The following is a 16,283-nucleotide window of genomic DNA, read 5'->3' as shown; positions in this document are numbered from 1 at the left end:
CTACTGGTGACCGCCAGTAGATAATATATGCATATATATATATATATATATATATATATATATATATATGCATATATATATTTATATTTTACATCCTTCATGCAAGGTATCTAGAAAATTCGAGCATTGTTTTGCCTTGTATTCTTCCACCGCTGTGGAATTGTATTCCATTTGAAGTAGTTTCAACCATTTCTAAAATGGTTCAGGTTTGTTATCTCCACAGTTGCCCTAAAGTTACCCTAAAGTAAGGATGCACTGTTGGTTTGTAAAGCGCTTCAAATATCTGAAATGCTGAGCATAGCCTAGAACTATTTTCGAGAATTAAAATATTTCAATCGCAAATTAAATCCGTTTTCTGTTGATTAGGATTTCGCGTTGAGAACTTGTTGCAAAGATTAAACCCTAAACTATTAGGAAAAGAAACTGGAGACTCACATGCCAGGAAAAATCTTTGTGCTTGGATTGAAATCCCAAAAAGTGGAAAGATGGCCTGTCTTAAAGGCCTTTGCTTGAATCTCTGTTGAACATCATCACTCACATCTGACACCTGGAAGACTAAAGACTGGAGGACTCTTCTGGGAGACAATGAGGAGTTTGGGTCATCTCAACACCTCATTGTCTGAAGCGGCAGATTGCTATACCGATTGTTAAAGGCCCTGAATCTAGTAACAGGGAGGTCTATAGCGAGGGAGAGGGCCTATAACAGCTGCGATGGCAGGAGGGGTTATAAGGCCTTACTCTGCACATGCTTGTGGGTCGCACCCTCTTACACATTAGTTTCTCCCAGTTACTGTCCTTCTGTTAAGCAGAGTGGATTCTACTAGTAGTGATAAGAGGACATCGTCCATGTCCTTGGACAATGAAGGAGGAAAGAATGCATTGTGCAACTTCCGAGGTTATCCTAATGCTCTAGATACTACAGTATAACCACCCCAAAGCTCCTTTCCGCCCACTAACCGCATCCTGTACTTCCACCCAAAAAGCATCCGCCAGCCCCAAATGGAACTCATTCTGCTTTTACAAGGTGATGCCCAGGAACATGAAGCTGCCTATCTGTGAGAAGGGAAGTTCATTGCGTGCCATGGCCTGACCCCCACCATCTAGCCATGGTGCCCCTTCTGCCTGTTATTGAAGGTGGCCCTACGGAGGCTCGCTCTAGAAGATATCTCCTCCAGCCACTCCGTTATCTCTTTAACTGTGGCTGTACCCCACCCCCCGATCCATAGAAGCAACCCTGGGTGATTCAATGGGTGCTTGTGGTTTTGCAGCCCAGCCTCACAGCGCTTCAGGCATCTCAAATGCAAAGGTTTTATCATTCAAGGGAACATCTGTTCTTGCTGAATAGAAAGGTTTGCATTATACATTCATGTATTTTCTTGATATTGTCAAAAGGTTATCGCTGCTTCTGGACTAGCCTAGAGTGATTCACAAAAATGAATATTTTCAAAAAGTCAAAGATGGCCTGAGCCTTCTTCCTGGTTGCTTTCAATACACAGTCTGTGGGCTCTACTCAACTTGGCTTTTATTCCCCTTTGGGACACATGAGACTTCCAAATCAAGCATAGAAGTTCAACACAAGGAAACTGAATGCACTCATTGGCGTCCTAATGGGGTCTTCCACTCACCATTTGTTCTGTGTGCCTGAATCCTCCAGTCCATAGTCTTGCTTCCTTCTTTCTTTCTTTTCTACCTCCCTGACCAGTGGTTAGCTTTCTTGTTTCCAGATGCTGCTTGATCCCACTACCGACATAGCTTCTTGTTTACAAGCCAAGTGGTCATTCAGTTCTTCTCCCTTCTCACCACACGTGCATCGAACATGTCATCGGATAGTCATCTAGCCCAACAAATGGATGGGGTTCTGGTCTTCGATCATCGTTCCATCAAGTTATACTGGCGAAACAAAACGCGAAGGTTTCAGGGATGGGGATCCTTGTTGCGGACACTTGTGGCCACACTAGTGGAAGTGCCACCAAATGTGCCTATAATTTAAGTGAGGGAAAAGTCAGTGTCAGGACATCTCTGTGTATACCCAAAATCACATGGGATGTAAACTGTTGTCCCGAGTACATTGCAACTATTTCACCTCAGCCTCCTACTATTATAGAGTTGCTCTTCAGATGTCAACTTTCAATGTAATGCCAGGTAGGCCAGACCATCTCTTCTCAAGTGAAGGTCGTCAAGTATATTCCTTTTTTGCACATTTTTGACGAGTCAGTGCTGTGACAGACTTTGTAGCATCCAGACTGCATGATGCAAATGGTGCTAAACTTGGTTTGGGAGCAGGCAGATTGGAAAATTGTAAAGAATCCATATAGTAGAAGCTCACACACTCGTGCATCTGTTATTTGGAGAGCACAGTATGCTGGTTTTGTCACAGTGGATGCCTGTGCATTCAAGATGTGTGTGGACATGCGTACCTCTCCACATAACCACACAGGTTTGATAACACAGTGGGTAGTATACAGTTTTAATGTGTCCTGGGGGAGAATTTGGTATGTAGATCCTATGATGGGTCCCCTGCACTAACACGCACAGACTACACACACAACCCTTGACTTTGTATGTGGGCCAGTTCGACCCCTTAAGCATCAGCGGCCCTTTCACCATTCATTGTACAGCCCCCTTCCACTCAATACATCGAGTTGGCAACGTTCACCTGCACCCACTCTTTTTTAGAGCCACACGGCCTTCTCACCAAACCAGCCACCCAAACTGCAGGATGCTGTTTCTTCGGTCAGACCGTGCACCTTCATCAAATTGGAACATGTACCTCACCTGCCCAGCCATGCACTCAGCCTCTCTCCTAAGTTTTCTGTCCACTCCGTTTTTGTACTATATAGATACAGCCTGTTTCATATCTTTTTCTGAAATATCACAACAACCCTTGATATTAAAGGTGCAGAATTGCTGTTATAACACCGTTTGTTTCGTCTTTTGAATCTGCGCACATTATTTTAACGCTTCCTTCTGAGTTTGCCTCTGGGTCACTGTCTCCAAGTTGCGTCTCTCGTCTTGTACGGGTGGCTTGAGGGCACAATTCTAACTCTGTGGAAGGTTGCATGGGATGGCAAAGTCTTTCCCAGTAATTTAACAGCCGTACCTGTAGCTTCACCGCGGAGCCCCGGGTCTTAATTAGAAAATATTATTTATAGAAATAACATATAGATTATTTACCAACCAGGTCTGTTTGAGCCAAGAACCATGGTTCTAGTTCAAATAGAGTATTTGTGGTTTTCTCAGGAAAGATCTTTCAGAATGTTAGGCATTTTCATTATCTAAGCCATTATTCATGCGGCAATATCTTGTAAGAAGCTACGCTAAGCAAGACCATATGCTGGGAGCCCATGAATTGGGGCTAGATTTGTCGCTCTAGTGAAAATTGATTGTCCGTTGCTAGCCCTCTGAACCCTTTCGCTAAAAAACTGTTTCTTAGTTTTGTAGAAAAGGCACATTATTAGCCTTTTGTCTTTGCCGGCACCTTTGTCGACTGCGTAAACAATCATTTGGGAAGGTTCTCCACTGAGTCAGCTGTAACTAGATTTCACTCATGTTTTAGTTTTATTGCATTCTCTATTCACATCAACGGGAGCCTTCCTTTTCCCCTTACCCCATAAACTTGTGTTAAAACTTTTTCCTATTTGTTGTACAGAGTTGCAGTCTGTTCTCTCCCGATAAATGCTCCTTCCTTTTACTTGCCCCATGTTTTAGCTTTGACGTGGACGTTGCTTGTGCCATTCATGGCAAACATAGTGTATTCTTCACTTACTTGAGGGGCGTTGGGTCATTCTCATTCAGCCATTGGTGGCTGTTGCCTAGGAACCTTCAGGAATTGGCTTGCAACACTGTCAATCACATCTTGGATCATCCCATAAGAGTAGTTTAGTGTCTCCATTTTTCTATTGGCATGTGGTTATATTCTTCCATTTGAATGCATAAGGCACTCTTTTACTGTCTGCAGGCAGCCCACTGGTATAAAAGTGCCCCAAATTGTATTATTCGCAACATGAATGTGCATTTTTTCTGTAGCATCAGTTTGTCAGGTGCTTTTATCTGGGATCGTTGACCATTATGCAAACAAGCACTGGCAAAAACAATAAAATCCAGTACAAACATGAAACTTTATTGGGTTTGCCATTGCTTGTTCTCCCAGGACCCAAATTCACTTTTATGTGGCCTTTTTCAAGTGAGGCAAAGCTAGGTGTGTGGCTTTGTTTTTTTCCAAGTAGATAAGTCTGTCTTGTGTTCCACGGATTACCTCCTCTTGCAAAACACCCCAACCTTACGTTGCCCTGTCTGAAAACAGTTAAATGTCTAAAGATGTACTTCTGATGCCTCTTTCCCGGTAAAATAGAGTTTTTGGAACCACATACATTAATTGTACTTACATTTGACTTCACATGCCATTTTATACTCCATGTATTCACTTTTTTGTGTCCTCTACCTTTATAACTTGTAGTAAAGTCCTAATTTTGTTTTGTGACTGTTAATTGGGCAGCTAATACAATGCCTGGCTCAACGGTAGTTGCTTTCCCTTTGACAATATGTGAGTATTCAGTATATATCAGAGCTGTGGCACGGACAGGTTATTGACTGTTGGGCTTCTGAAGTACATGTTTCAGAGGCTGATGCAAGAGTTTTGTGTCAGTTTGGGGTTTAACAGAGTAGCTGTCAAACTGAGCTGTTGCTAACAATATACATAGAGAAGGCTTTGGGTCCGCCCCTTTCAACCGCTGGCTTTCTTTGACCAGTCTCTTTCATCCATTGGCTCTACGGCCAGTCTCTTTCACCCATTAGCTTGAGACTTAATCGATCACAATTTGGGGAGAGGATGTAGCCTTAAAGCTAGAGTGATCGATCTCGAAGCTGGCGAACCGGGTTTGAGTCTTGGCATCGAGGTTCAACATCCTGCGATTCTGGGAAAATCCCTTGATCTCCCTGTGCCTAACAAAAATGAATGTGTCCATCTGTAACGAAACTGGTGCTCATGTCAAGCACTCTCATACCGGATATCTTCCGGTCTAGTTTGTCCTATATAAAACTAAAAAAAAAAAAAATTAAGTGCAGTAGTACTGTTGGGTGTCTGGGTGTATCCTTCCACCATCACGGGAGTGCTTGCATTGAACTGCATAAAGGACTGAATTAAAACTATAGCCCTCTTTGTCCACTCCTGCTGGTTTGCCTCTGTGTGTTGTATTTTAATATGCTAACGCTTGATAGCACCTTAAACTCAGGCCTATAGGCTTTGACAATACTTGTTATAGTGGCCTTGAACTATTTTTTCTTGATACTTTTTACTCTGTGCTTGTGTATTTCACGGATTCCTATTAATACAGCTTTTTATAAGGAAAAATAGTGACCGCTCAGCCCCTGCTTGTTGTGGTGCCCCAGATTTTAGTCTGGCGTGATCCGCTGAATATATTATGAACCTGACTTGATGTCCCAAAGTAGGACCATCCCCCACCCACCTCAGTGGCTGTCCTGTGAGAAAGGCATTGCAGTTGTTTGAGAATCCCAGAGAAGTTACAACCCTGTGGGTGGGAGTTCTTCCTTGAGCATCCCATTAACACTCCCAAGGGAACTCCACAGTGAATCCAGTTTGAAAGGTGGATTCATCCGTATTCTTGGTGGAATATCCGCCTGCCAAACTACCAGTGGTTGCACTTAGGTAGCATGGGCGGGGGGCAGGGTGAAGATGAGGGTTTGAAAATAAATATTTTTTAAACACTTACCTTTTCCACTGTCCTTCTCATCGTCTCCGCTTCTCTTCCTTACTCCAGTCTAGAAGAAGCAGGAAGCAAACGGGCTCCCCTAAGCCAATCACAACGCTGCAATGCAGCATTGCAATTGGTCTGAGTGCAGTGGATTTGCGCTCAGACGGGACAAGGAGCCTGTGAATGTTCCCTGCTGTGCATTACAGCCTGTTGGGGAGCATGCAAAGTGTGCATGACTGGCCGACCCAAGACAGCCGATCAAGCAGTCCTGTGCATTTAGTGCACACAAACCACTCCTCCTCCCTGTGCCAACAGCCCCGCCCGCCCTCGCCCAGCCCTGAAGCATACAAAAAATCAAATGATAATAACTTTATTATCATTTTATTTTTCCTTTTTTCTCACTGATCTGAGAGCAGTGGGGCGACGCTCCTCCGCCTTAGCTGAGGAGCCGCCCCTGCAACTACACCCCATGGCTCGGTGAATTATATACAGCTTCTTCCTGTGGCATTGGAACCTTTCTCCTGCCGACGTCTGTCTAATGCAGTGAAAAAAGCTTTGTGCCTCGGCCTGAAACATCTCATTTTAGAGTTCTCTCTTTTTGTTTCTCGGCAGACACATAAGTATGGTGAAATTATAAAAGGTCTGTAACCCCCTAAAAATGGCCGCACGGCCAAACCCCTTCGTCATCACAAAACCCTTCACATTTCTTACACACGTGAGCTCCTACCAGCTGGAGTCACAGTACAAAACATAATGTAATACTTTCTGTTCGATTCAGTGATGTCTCTGAAAACGTTTGTTCCAGTGCCTAGGCGTGCGTGCGTGTGTTTGTGTGTGTAAGAAGTTTATTTACATGCAACGTATCTTGTGATAATTTGTGCAACCTGAGATGCCTTAAGTAAGATCTTAAAAGCTCCCTGGAACCTCTCAGGGTTTCAGGTTCTTTGTCGGGTTCCCCTGTGAGACTTTAAGTCCAGCTTCACTTATCTTGGTTTCCTAGAGATTAAAGCCGACCCTCTACCGTTTCACTCCCTGCTAACAGCAGTCCGGCGAGAGCAGGGCCGGAATCTAACACTTCTTTCCCAGCTCAACGGGACATTTAATTAAATATGGCTTCTCGTTTCTGACGTCTGTCATCTTGAGGCCTTCGTCCCGTTAGTTAAACCGGACTAAATCTTTTCATGAAATACATCTTGCATTAGGGATGCATGTTTTTGATCACATGTAATACATATTTGCCTGGTGTTATTTCATTTAGAGTTGCTTTTCAAGCCCCCTCGTTCAGGGGTTTGGCATCAGTCGAGTGAATTATGAATTTTCAGCTCATTGGTGTAAAAGATGGAAAGAAGAAGATTTGATCTTGAAAGCCTACATTACTGGCTCCTTTAACCCCTTCCCCGCTCATGATGGAACCACGCCGTCATGAGCCACGGTTGCCCTGTGCTCATGACGGAGTGGTTCCGTCATGCTGTGGCCGTTGGCGGCCGCTCCGCCCACGCGGCGCTAATTCCCCGCCTGTGCGGGCGATTAGCGCAGTGGGCGGAGACGTGACGGAACCACTCCGTCATGAGCACAGCTCAACCGTGGCTCGTGACGGAGTGGTTCCGTCACGAGCACAGCGCCAACGCGCTGCCCCCAAACCCCCCCCCGCGCCACGGCGGAATTCCTGCCGCGGCGAAGGGGTTAATATATGTCAGGCGCAAGCAATCCGATTCCACCAGAGCCTTATAAATGTATCTATGGTGCATCGAGTGGTAAAATAATGTGGTGTTCTGTTCTCCCATGACCTGTGTAACATGCGTGGTGATTCATTTAATATGATCTTGTTGTTTTGATTTTTTTTTGACAGGTGCATCTTGTCCATATGTTGCTTGCAGCCAGACTATAACCCTGTGTTCTTTGTTTCAGAAAGTTAAGTCAATGAACCTCGAAGATGTGGTCATTTTAAACGTCGACACCAACACGCTAGAAACTCCCTTCGATGACCTGCAGAGCCTCCCGACCGAAGTGGTCAGTAAGAACGCTTCATTCCACTATTTTAGATTGTAAGACCCCCCTCTCTGCCTGTAGTCATTGTGATTTCCTTCCAGTACCAAGAGCGGTGGTGAGCCCAGAGCAGGTCAGTTGCCCGACGACTTGATGAAAAGCATTGTTTCACCATGGCCATGCGAGCCATGGTCGTCGCCATGGTCGACGATTCCTGTATCCATTCTTAATTCTGATATAGAGTGCCTGCTTTGTGAACGCTCCTTTGAAATCCACTCCCCAGATCGTTTGCGTGTCCACTTGGTCGGTTTGTTGTTATTGTTTGGCCCCCTGGTCTATTTCCTTCTCTCCTACCAGTTAAATCCTGTTTCTGTCTTAAAAAGATGAATGGAGGGGCCGGCCGAATGATTTTTTCATTGGACGAGACAAAGGTGCATCCACTTGGTGTTGTGCTGTGATGGGGCCACCTGCTTTGGAGTACTCTTAATTAAGCGATCAAAGAATGAAAGCGGAGACGGGATGCATGCTGTATTGAGGCTTGCCATCGTGCCCTTTGATCCATCCCACATTGTCGGAGACTAGATGGAGACCGTCATTTTTTTACTTTCCATTTGGCCAGAGTTTTAAATTAAATTTGCCATTATCAGGTCGGTTTGAGAACCGTAAGCCTTGGTGCGCATTATGTGAGCACTCCAACCAAATACTACCTTTGGAAGACTACGTTGGTGGTCGCACGTGGTGGGGGCACTGCACACATTCATGGAGACCGGGACTTAATTTTCATCATCAGATTTTGACGATAAGCAAGAAAGATAAAGGTAGAAAGGTGGGTACGTAAAGATATTAAGACAAAGGAAAAACTCAGATTGCGATGAATGGACAAGTGTAGTGTAAGGTCAGTGGAATCAAGACATATAGGTTTGGTGTTTGTCAACCCTGGTATTGAGCATCATCGGTGGCGGACACCGAAGGAAAACATGGAAACTGTGAGTTGTTGCAATATGATGATGATGATATTGGTAATAACAGCAATACCAAGAACAACTATAATAATAAATATAAAAATACCACCAGTAACAGGATTATTATTATAATAATTATAATTATTATCGTTGTTAATATTATTGTTATCATTATTATTAATGAGAAGAATATCCCTAATGATAGTAGTAATAATAACACTTATTATTTAATGTAATATTATTATTATTTTTAACAAATGAAGGATTGGCAGTCCCCAATCACTTGCAAAGAGAAGAGCCGCGCAGAAACCATGCCACATCCTCTGCCCCCACTTCTGAACAGCGCATATTTCATCTTAGAGTTTGATGTGCGTACACTGCTAAAATGCTGCCTGAGCCAACAACGGCTTGCCCCGCCTGCTCCTGTTTGCAATACTGCGGATCGGGTACCAAAACGCGAGGGTTGCTTTGCATTTTGCATGAAAGCTAGAGTTCAACTTATCCAGAAGATCCCCCCAGGGACCGCCATGGCTTTTGTGAAATGTCTTGAGAATACCACCTTGGAGGCGTCTTTGGCGTTCCACCTCAAAGGAAGCGTTCGTCGGAGTCTCAGATGCGATGCAATCAATCGGTGTTGTGGTCGATGTAACCTTTCACATTTACAGTGGAGGAGATTCTTCTAAGAAGTCATTGATTAGTGGTTTTGTGTCTCACGCAGTCTTCTGCCGTCGCATGCCATGCGCATCAAAATATTGAAAGACCCACCAATCACTTTCTAAGCATTAGAGGTAACTCTGGCTAGCATTAAATACAGTCATAGGGTAATGTATGCAACCTGTTTTCTTATGGATTGACAAACATCTGTCTGGGTGGATAGGAATGGGACATCTACATCCCCTGTCTACCCCCTTACAGGACCTGAGCCCAACAAGGACAGCAGAGGGCACCAAGGTGAACAGAATAAAACTGGCTGGGCACCAAGGTACACGACTGTGAGACACTAGATGCTTCCTGGCATCACACATGACATTTACTCTGGACCAGGCACAGCACAGTTAAGAAGAGAGCAGGACACAATGGTGGAGAAGATCGAAGGGCTGCTGAGACACCAGAGACATGGCAAAGAATGGCCATCAGTAAAAGGAGAGAGGATGAATTGACACAGGAAAGAACTCCCTGTGTACGCTGTCATGCACTAAAAACAGGGATGCTAGCAGACAGGCTGAGCATCACAGAAGGAGGCTGTCATGTCTTCAACAAGTTTTGAGTAGGGTAGAATCAAACCCAAAATGATGCAAAACTGACCATTTTGATGTAATATTAATGAACTCTTTGACAGGAGAATGAGCGTAAGCAGCTGATGTACTAAAGTTAGCATCGCAAGCAGTCAGTATTTTTGCACAATGATTGCGTCACTTTGCAGTGAAATAGTGACCGCCTGCATTGCAAAGCAAAATAGCCATTTTTTAGGACTTACAGACTCCTGACTCGTTAATGTTTACGGGATGGGAATCTGTTTGTGAACAGGCTGTGAATGTAGAGATGGAAGCCTGCGAGGGACAGAGGACCTTCATCCCTACATTTGTGTTTGTAGAAAGCCTACTTTTATTTGATTTCCACCCCTGTCCATCAAAAGGACAAGGGCTTGAATCTACAAATTAAATGCCCATTTTGAGAATGGCATAGGAGTCTGGCAGTTGGACAGATGCAAATCCAGATCTGCCAGTGGTCCTTCCTGGACTGCCTCTTGACTCTCAGACCCAAGGAAGATGCCAATTAGGATCAATAGTCTGAGCTCCAGGGAAACTGATTCCTGGAAGAAGACTTCCTTCAGCCTTAAGATATCAGTAATTCTAGTTTGATTCACCCATGTAAAGGAGAACGAAAACATGAACTTGAGAACAGAGCGAACCGTCTGAGGGTCTTTAACAAGTTCAACAGGAAACACAAAACCCAAAGAACTTTTTATTAATTTCCTTTTGGCTTATTTATACAAACAAGAACATTTTTAACAGACCGGTTTTCTATAGCAACATAAAAGGCATTAACATACTGAGAAGTTGGCCTGGTACATGCTGTCCACTAGTTATAGTGGACACCTTGTACCAGTCCAAACAGCCCTTATTGATGAATAGGTTTAAAGACAACCTTTATTGAAAGCTATCGTAGTGGTAGCTATGGAGAGCAGCCTTCAGGCTAAGTCTTGAAGGAGTGTAAAGCAGCTTGGTTTACCAGATTATAACCTCTTGAATTACTAAATGAAAGGATAGCCACACAAGGTATATATATAAATATATGTATTTATTTCTAAACACTCTCTACTAACCTCTTTATGAAGTTAGAGAGCAAGGCACACAATTACACAGTTATTAAACAACAGTAAATAGCACAATATACAACGGGCCCCAGGGGGAGACCAAACCATATATTAAGAAAGTGGTATAAGAACCAGGACTTGACTAGACACAGTGCCTAGAGCACGTAGAATCTCTGGAACCCCAAGGAACCACCCAAGGTAGTGACACAGGAGACCCACTGGGGTCATGTGCAGTGTGAGAACACAGCCACGAGCCCCGTACTATTCTATGGGAAAGTCACGGATGGAATTTTAAAGGTTTAGGACACTTAGGAGAGGACTTTGAGCAAACCCCTTTAGACTTAGGGGGTTCTAGGGCCAACACCCATGGGAGCACCGGAGTACTCGAGTTACCTCACCCAGGGAAGTCGGGTGCATAGGTGTCACATGGTGTCGGTAATCGTCATTGATTTCAATGGCGACCTGCTGCAAAGTGCTGCTGCCGGGAAGGAGAAAAATGTCCGATGTGATCCAAGCCTGGATCGAAGATCAGAAGAACCTGAAAGCAGAGGCGACAGAGTCTGGGTCACTTGTCAGTGACCAGGGGCAGGATAGACGAATGCCCACCAATGTCGAGTGCTTCAGGTGAGAAGAGGTGAAGCTTGACTCTGCAGCCACGAGGACCAGGAGGCGTCGACGATGACCAGGACTCGAGCTGTCCCACGAAGGATGTCGAGTGCTTCGGTGTCGGTGCTCGGATTGAACCCAACAACCCTTGGCAACAGCAGCCCACGCAGGAAGAGAAAAGATGCTTCGGTGCAGACCAGCAAGGTCCTGGGGACTCCCCTAGCGATGGAGAATCTGGGCACGTCTGGAGCAACCAGTCAAGCCCAATCAGAGTTAGAATTGCCTTCACAGGGACCCACCAGTCGACGGACCAGGGATCGCGAAGGGACGCCACATAATACCAGCCCACGGGACACTCGGTGAGTGTAGGCCAGTAATCTTCGGTGGAAACACTGCTCGGGGTGTGGACTACAAGTAGCCCAAAGCACAGCCTCAAGGATCGACGAGAAGCATATGCACTTGTAAATGTGCACGGTGTTCAGGGGTTCTGGTTCCACGGTCCCCACGAGGGCTATGGGTCTCAGCTTTGCTGGGAGCTCGGGTCGGCCTCTGGGAAGTCTGGGAACCCACCTTCTGTGTTGCAAATTCTTCGGAGTCCGGAGGGAGCTTCGGAGATGCAAACCGGTCAGATGCGTCTTACGTGCCTGCCTTGCAGGGGAGTAATTCCGTTACTCCAAGGGAGATTCTTCAGTAATCTAGCGCCTTGTAGATCGTCGAAATTCCAGTATTATGTATCAGAGTTTAGTTCAGGTAATTCTAAAGTCCTGTAGCCAGGGGTTCCTATCTTATACCCAAGGAAGGGGTGGGACCAACTCTAGGGAGCCACCTATGGTAGGGTCACTAAAGACGGTTGGCTACACCCATTTCCTTTGTCCAGTTTCGCGCCAGAGCAGGGGCTGGTAGCCCCTGCAACTGGTTTGAGCTGGACTATGCACAGGGACACCAAATGTGCCCCCAGTGCAGACTTCAAAGCACTCTTGGAGTGCACCTACCCCCAATACACTAAAGCCTGTCTGGGAGGTGGTCACAGGAAACCTATTGTCCAGGCCTCCCCTGCCAGAGTTTTGTCCAGCAGCAGGAGGGCAGACTCGTGTCTGTGGCTGGCAGCATCCATTTTGTGATGCCAGTGCTCTGTTAGCTGGTACCGGGGATTCCGGTGCTGTCATGTCTCTACCTCTAGAAGGGTGGGATCATACTCCCACACCAGTTACTGGTGTGGGGGGTATGATTCCAAGGTGTTTGACACCAAACATGAATTGTTTCCATGCAGCCATTTCAAAGTTAGCATTTACAGCAAGGTTATAATGCACTTAAGAGTATATGGTTTGGCTGCATCACAAACAACCCCGGAATAAAGGATCCGAAAGCTGCAGAGGGGCTCAGCTCATGCATGGGCACCCGCTCACATGAAACCCAGCACCCTGCCTTCAGGATTGTTAAGGCCTGCCATAGGGGTGACTGATAGGTTTACATGTGCAGTGATATGGAGAGATATAGGTAACCTATATCTCAGTAAGGGGTGCATACACCACCCTACCCAGGCTGCAGTAGCAGACCTGTGGTATCATTTTGGAAGGCTTCCTGGGATGGCACAATACATGCTGCATCCCCTGGTAGGTCTCTGGGGTACCTATGCCCTGGGTACATAGTACACCATATACTAGGGACTTATAAGGGTACCCCAGAATCCAATCTGGAGTGTACCTAAAGTACTGGTAATCAATTTAGAGAGGAAGCAGCTAGGCAGGGGTCCTGGTTGGCAGGGCCCCATCCAAACTAAAGTCGAAAAACAGTGAAACATCAGCAAAAAGTGGGGGTTACTATAAGAAGCAGTTCCTATTCTCCTATAAAGACGTGCATAAATAGGAGTGGCAGTGAAGGCTGAAGATATCAGAACGTTCTTGGTGAATAGTGACATTTGAGATTCCAAAAAGGCTGCAGCTGAAATAATGCTGTTGTGGGGGAATAAGGGAGGCATATAATTGTTGCAGGGCAAAGACAGTTTCACATATATAGTTGTACAGAAGAGATTGGGTATTGCTTTACTCATTGCTGAACAGATTACTTTTTAGTGGATGATTGAAGTCCGATAAGGCGAAGCAGGCATGAATATCTGGTGGTAATACGGTCCAGTGAAAGGGATCAAACCGGTACAAAGCACGAAACGTGGAGATTGCACAAGGCAACTTTGGGCAGGTCAGTAGTTTTTGGCTGGCTGATCTGAGATATCAAGTGTGGATGTAGTGAGACACTGTATCATAGAGATAGACAGGAGATTGGTTGTGGAGGTATTTGAACACTAATGTAAGTAACTTCTAGGCAACTCTATTTTTGGCATTAAAACATTCAACTTTTGATGGTATGTGGAGTTGGGAGTGTGCAGAGGGAGATGAGAGTGGCTTGCAAAACTGACTACCTTATACTTGAAGCATAAGAGTAGTTCGGGAGACCAGTCAGTAAACTGATGCAATTGCCATTTCTGCTGAACCCCAAGAAGTAGATAAGTGCTGTAGCGGAGTTGAATGGTAACATTAGAAGAAGCTTACAAATGTTGAGAAGTGCAAATCTTGCAGCGAAGTGGTTTCAGGGATAAATGCCTCTATTGTCATGGCTGTATGAAACCAAACACCCATGGCTGTATGAAACCAAACATCCATGGCTGTATGAAACTAAACACCCTTGGCTGTATGGAACCAAACACCCATGGCTGTATGGAACCAAACACCCATGGCTGTATGAACCCAAACACCCATGGCCGTATGAACCCAAACACCCATGGCCGTATGAACCCAAACACCCATGGCCGTATGAACCCAAACACCCATGGCCATATGAACCCAAACACCCATGGCCGTATGAACCCAAACACCCAAACACCCATGGCCGTATGAACCCAAACACCCATGGCCGTATGAACCCAAACACCCATGGCTGTATGAAACCAAACATCCATGGCTGTATGAAACCAAACACCCTTGGCTGTATGAAACTAAACACCCTTGGCTGTATGGAACCAAACACCCATGGCTGTATGGAACCAAACACCCATGGCTGTATGGAACCAAACACCCATGGCTGTATGGAACCAAACACCCATGGCTGTATGGAACCAAACACCCATGGCTGTATGGAACCAAACACCAATGGCTGTATGGAACCAAACACCCATGGCTGTATGGAACCAAACACCCATGGCTGTATGGAACCAAACACCCATGGCTGTATGGAACCAAACACCCATGGCTGTATGAAACCAAACACCCATGGCTGTATGAACCCAAACACCCATGGCTGTATGAACCCAAACACCCATGGCCGTATGAACCCAAACACCCATGGCCCTATGAACCCAAACACCCATGGCCGTATGAACCAAAACACCCATGGCCGTATGAACCAAAACACCCATGGCCGTATGAACCAAAACACCCATGGCCGTATGAACCCAAACACCCATGGCCGTATGAACCCAAACACCCATGGCCGTATGGAACCAAACACCCATGGCCGTATGGAACCAAACACCCATGGCTGTGTGAAACCAAACACCCATGGCTGTATGGAACCAAACACCCATGGCCGTATGAACCCAAACACCCATGGCCGTATGAACCCAAACACCCATGGCCGTATGAACCCAAACACCCATGGCCGTATGAACCCAAACACCCATGACCGTATGAACCCAAACACCCATGACCGTATGAACCCAAACACCCATGACCGTATGAACCCAAACACCCATGGCCGTATGAACTCAAACACCCATGGCCGTATGAACTCAAACACCCATGGCCGTATGAACCCAAACACCCATGGCCGTATGAACCCAAACACCCATGGCCGTATGAACCCAAACACCCATGGCCGTATGAACCCAAACACCCATGGCCGTATGAACCCAAACACCCATGGCCGTATGAACCCAAACACCCATGGCCGTATGAACCCAAACACTCATGGATGTATGGAACCAAACACCCATGTTTCTGGCAGATTGGGTGAAAAATAGTGAGTCTGAGAAAGACGTTAGCATTAGTGATTAAGGTGTTGGCGTTCCATGCCCAGAAGGATTGGACTTCAGTTTTGAAGGAGTTTAGTATCAGGGTTTTGGGTACCATCCCATGGGGGTTGCAGTGAGGCCGTTTTAGATGTATTTTTGGAGTTTAGGTGTGAAGGCCAAGAAGGAGAGCATGGTTTGGGTGATCACCCAACTGTACCACAGCTGGCAGAGAGATCTAGTGGTTTGAGTATAAAGGAGGGATGATTGTGGTGTGCAGAGCAGCAGGGAAAGGGACACTTCTAATATGAGACATATGGGTAAGGAGCCCCCTTTGGGAGAACAGTTGAAAAGAAATATAAGGCAGGTGAAGTGTTGATGAAAGAGCCAGGGATTTCATGATGGGAGGGAAAGAAAGGTCTGTGGGGGCACAGGATGGATTGGTTGCTTTAAGGAGTTACGGCTGGGGATGGTGTGTTAATTTGTGGCAATGGGATTGTACAGGGTTAAGGTGTGACGGGAGAATAAGAAGGTGGGGATGGGGAGACTTAACCAGTGTGGTCAACTTGTTTCAAGTACTGTTTATCTTTGAGGAGAAGTGTAGGGTGAAGTGTTTCGCTGATAGTGACAGAATATTGATATGTGAAGATAGTAAAGTGTGTGAAAAGCGGAGGGTCTGTGCAAGGCGCTTGGGATGAGAT

The 16,283-nt window shown here is 45.7% G+C and overlaps 1 protein-coding gene across 4 annotated transcripts in view; it reads left to right on the top strand.

The window, feature by feature from the left end:
• Positions 1-16,283, top strand: part of DENND1A (DENN domain containing 1A) — a 1,317,400-nt gene that overhangs the window by 756,731 nt on the left and 544,386 nt on the right. For all 4 annotated transcript variants that reach the window (XM_085613741.1, XM_085613740.1, XM_085613739.1 and 1 more), the window contains exon 12: positions 7,620-7,721. In XM_085613741.1, the coding sequence (XP_085469867.1) occupies positions 7,620-7,721 (102 nt within the window). The remainder of the gene's footprint in view (positions 1-7,619; positions 7,722-16,283) is intronic.

The sequence above is a fragment of the Triturus cristatus genome, chromosome 1_2 (assembly GCF_964204655.1).
Source record: "Triturus cristatus chromosome 1_2, aTriCri1.1, whole genome shotgun sequence".
Taxonomy (NCBI): Eukaryota; Metazoa; Chordata; class Amphibia; order Caudata; family Salamandridae; genus Triturus; species Triturus cristatus.
This window is presented reverse-complemented; position numbering and strand designations above follow the sequence as displayed.